Below are 2,570 nucleotides of genomic sequence, written 5' to 3'. Positions count from 1 at the left end.
TAATGAAAATGATTAAGTTATATTCGTTTAGCTTCGTTTTGTGAAGTCGTATGTTGATATATAGGAATATTCGTATGAAAGTAATATATAACAAACTTGTATGCGCGTCTTGAAAATTATCGAAATATGTGCATATGCCGTTTAGGCGTTTGATATAAATATAAAAGAGTTATACTTATTCTACAAAAGAATCGTCGAGTTGTATTTAAAAATAAATATATAATTATATTTATTTTTATAGAAAGGAGTCGTGTTGTTTGTCGTTTGAAAATAAATATAATCTATATTTATTTTATAGAAAGAGGTCGTGTAGTATGCTATTTGAAACAAATATATAACTATATTTGTTTTATGAAACAATCTCGTATTGTTCGACTTTTGAAATAAATATAAACTATATTTATTTTTACGAAACGATTTCGTATTGTTTGATATTCGAAGAGATTGTCGAAAGAAATAAAAGAATTGAAAATTTCACGTTTTATTTCATAAAAGCATTGTCGAAGTAATATCCAAATTGTCGTTTTGTTTGATGTTCGAAATAAATACATAATCTGTATTTTTTTTTTATAAAAGAATACGAGTTAACGACGTTCAAAATAAATATAACATTATATTTATTTGTAAAAGCGTTTGAAAATATCAAGGTTTGAAATATTATAAACTCGAATCCCATTAAATGTCGTTTTTGAAATATAATACGTGTCGTGTTTACGGGTTTTTCTCGAAAAACAGGCAGAGTTTCCTCTGTTTTTTGACGCCCCCGACAACATTGTCGTTATTTATTCAAAATTCAATCAACATATGTAATTTTGTAATATTGACGAAATATAAACTATCACTAAATTAAATCGGGTCGAGCGTAAGATTAATTCTATATAAAACACAAATATTAAACGCGTCATCAATTTTTACCAAGTCTTCACGCCGAAAAGTCGAGCCGTCTGACTGAGTTGACCGAGTCAGCTCTTGTTGACTGAGTTGAGGCGAGATGAACCGAGTCGAGCCGAGTTGGACCGAGTCAAGCTGAGTCGGACCGAGTTTGACCCGGGTTGACCCGAAATTCCAAATCTGAGCCCGAAGTTCCTGTTGACCAGCCGTTGACTTCTGACTATGTTGACCCGCTGTTGACCCGAGTTGACTCGGGTGTTGACCGAGTCAACCGGGTTTGACCCGAACCCGAGCACGAAACCCGAACCGAAGCTTCCATGGAACCCCAAACAACCAACCTGATGAACATCACCAGAAAGTAAAATCCAAACCATCTCGTGACTGAACCTTGAGCCGAAACAAACTGACCTGAACATGAACTCTTCTGGGCCGATTCTGACCGGACTCGAACCACTGCGAAGCCGTGAGACCCGTCGGACCAAGAGGAACCACTGGATCGAGGCACGGACCGCCGGAAAAACGGCGAAATCCGTTGGATAACAACAAGGACCACCGGTTCTCTCTCTCTCTCTCTCGTTCTTTCCCTGGTCGCACCGCCGCACGCCACCACCAGCTGGTGGTGGCAGCCGTTATTCTGTAACAGGGGGGGGTTACGTCGTTCGTCGGAGAAAACCACCGGAACTCCTCCGGTTGCTGTTGATGTCTGCCGCCATCAAATCGATGGTGGTGGCCGGCGATGTAAGAGAAAACGGGGTGTGGGTGGGTGTTTGTCAAACCACACGGCGTCGGAGATGGATTCCGGTGGCCGGTGAACCGCCATAACGGCGCCTGTCCTCCATCTCGGTGGCTGTCGGATCTCGAGAGGGGGGGGGGGGGGAAGGCGTCCGGTTGTGTGTGAGGGTTGTTGTGAATGTTCTGTAAGGATCGAGAGAGTGGAGAGACAGACTTTAAAGTCTGTGTGTTTGTTTGCAAAGATAAAGCATTCACATCCATCCCACTATATTTTCACCCTAAATTACACTACATTTTCTCCCTCTTTTTCAATTAAATAATATTTTTTATACTTTTATTATTACCTTTTCTCTCTCCTCCACTCACAACCAATTTCAAAATATATTAAAAAATTATAGGGAGGGAACAGTGTCCCCCCAAATATACAGATGAACAGTAACATTTTCTTTCTCCTCCACTCACAACCATTTTTTATACTCTTCATAATTTAAAAACACTACACACATAATATGATTCTTTGGATGTGAATGCTCTAAGGGTGTAAGGGGCACTCCCCTAAGAGGGGAGTCCCCTCTCTTACGCACCATCAATCAGCTAGTGCCACGACAACTTCCCTCTTAAATTCCCCTAACATCCCATTTTGATGGCGGCACTCCCCTCTTAGGGGACTTGAGTTTTTTTTTTTTTTTTTTTTTGTAAAATTATGCATGTTTATAAATTAAAAAAATATTAATAAAAATAAAAATTAAATAAAAAACATTTCATTAAATTAAAAAAAAACAACCTAGAAAAATAAAAATTACATTCAAACTAGAAAAATAAAAATTACATTCAAACTAGGAAAATATAAAAACAAACTACTCGTCGTCGGAACTCACTTCAAGGTGAGGTAGATCTAAACTTCCGAGATGCTCAACGAGATCGTGTTTTAGTCTCCAATGCGTGTC

The 2,570-nt window shown here is 38.6% G+C and overlaps 1 protein-coding gene across 1 annotated transcript; it reads right to left on the bottom strand.

Annotated features, from left to right (window-relative positions):
- Positions 1 to 662: 662 nt before the first annotated feature.
- On the bottom strand, positions 663 to 1,884 carry LOC118488897. Its single transcript, XM_035986317.1, has 2 exons — positions 1,300 to 1,884; positions 663 to 1,229 (listed from the first exon to the last, which is right to left on the bottom strand). Exons 1-2 carry the CDS (start codon positions 1,882 to 1,884, stop codon positions 963 to 965), a joined length of 852 nt encoding a protein of 283 aa, XP_035842210.1. The 3' UTR covers positions 663 to 962.
- Between the last annotated feature and the right edge of the window lie 686 nt (positions 1,885 to 2,570).

Source organism: Helianthus annuus, chromosome 17 (genome assembly GCF_002127325.2).
Source record: "Helianthus annuus cultivar XRQ/B chromosome 17, HanXRQr2.0-SUNRISE, whole genome shotgun sequence".
Taxonomy (NCBI): Eukaryota; Viridiplantae; Streptophyta; class Magnoliopsida; order Asterales; family Asteraceae; genus Helianthus; species Helianthus annuus.
This window is presented reverse-complemented; position numbering and strand designations above follow the sequence as displayed.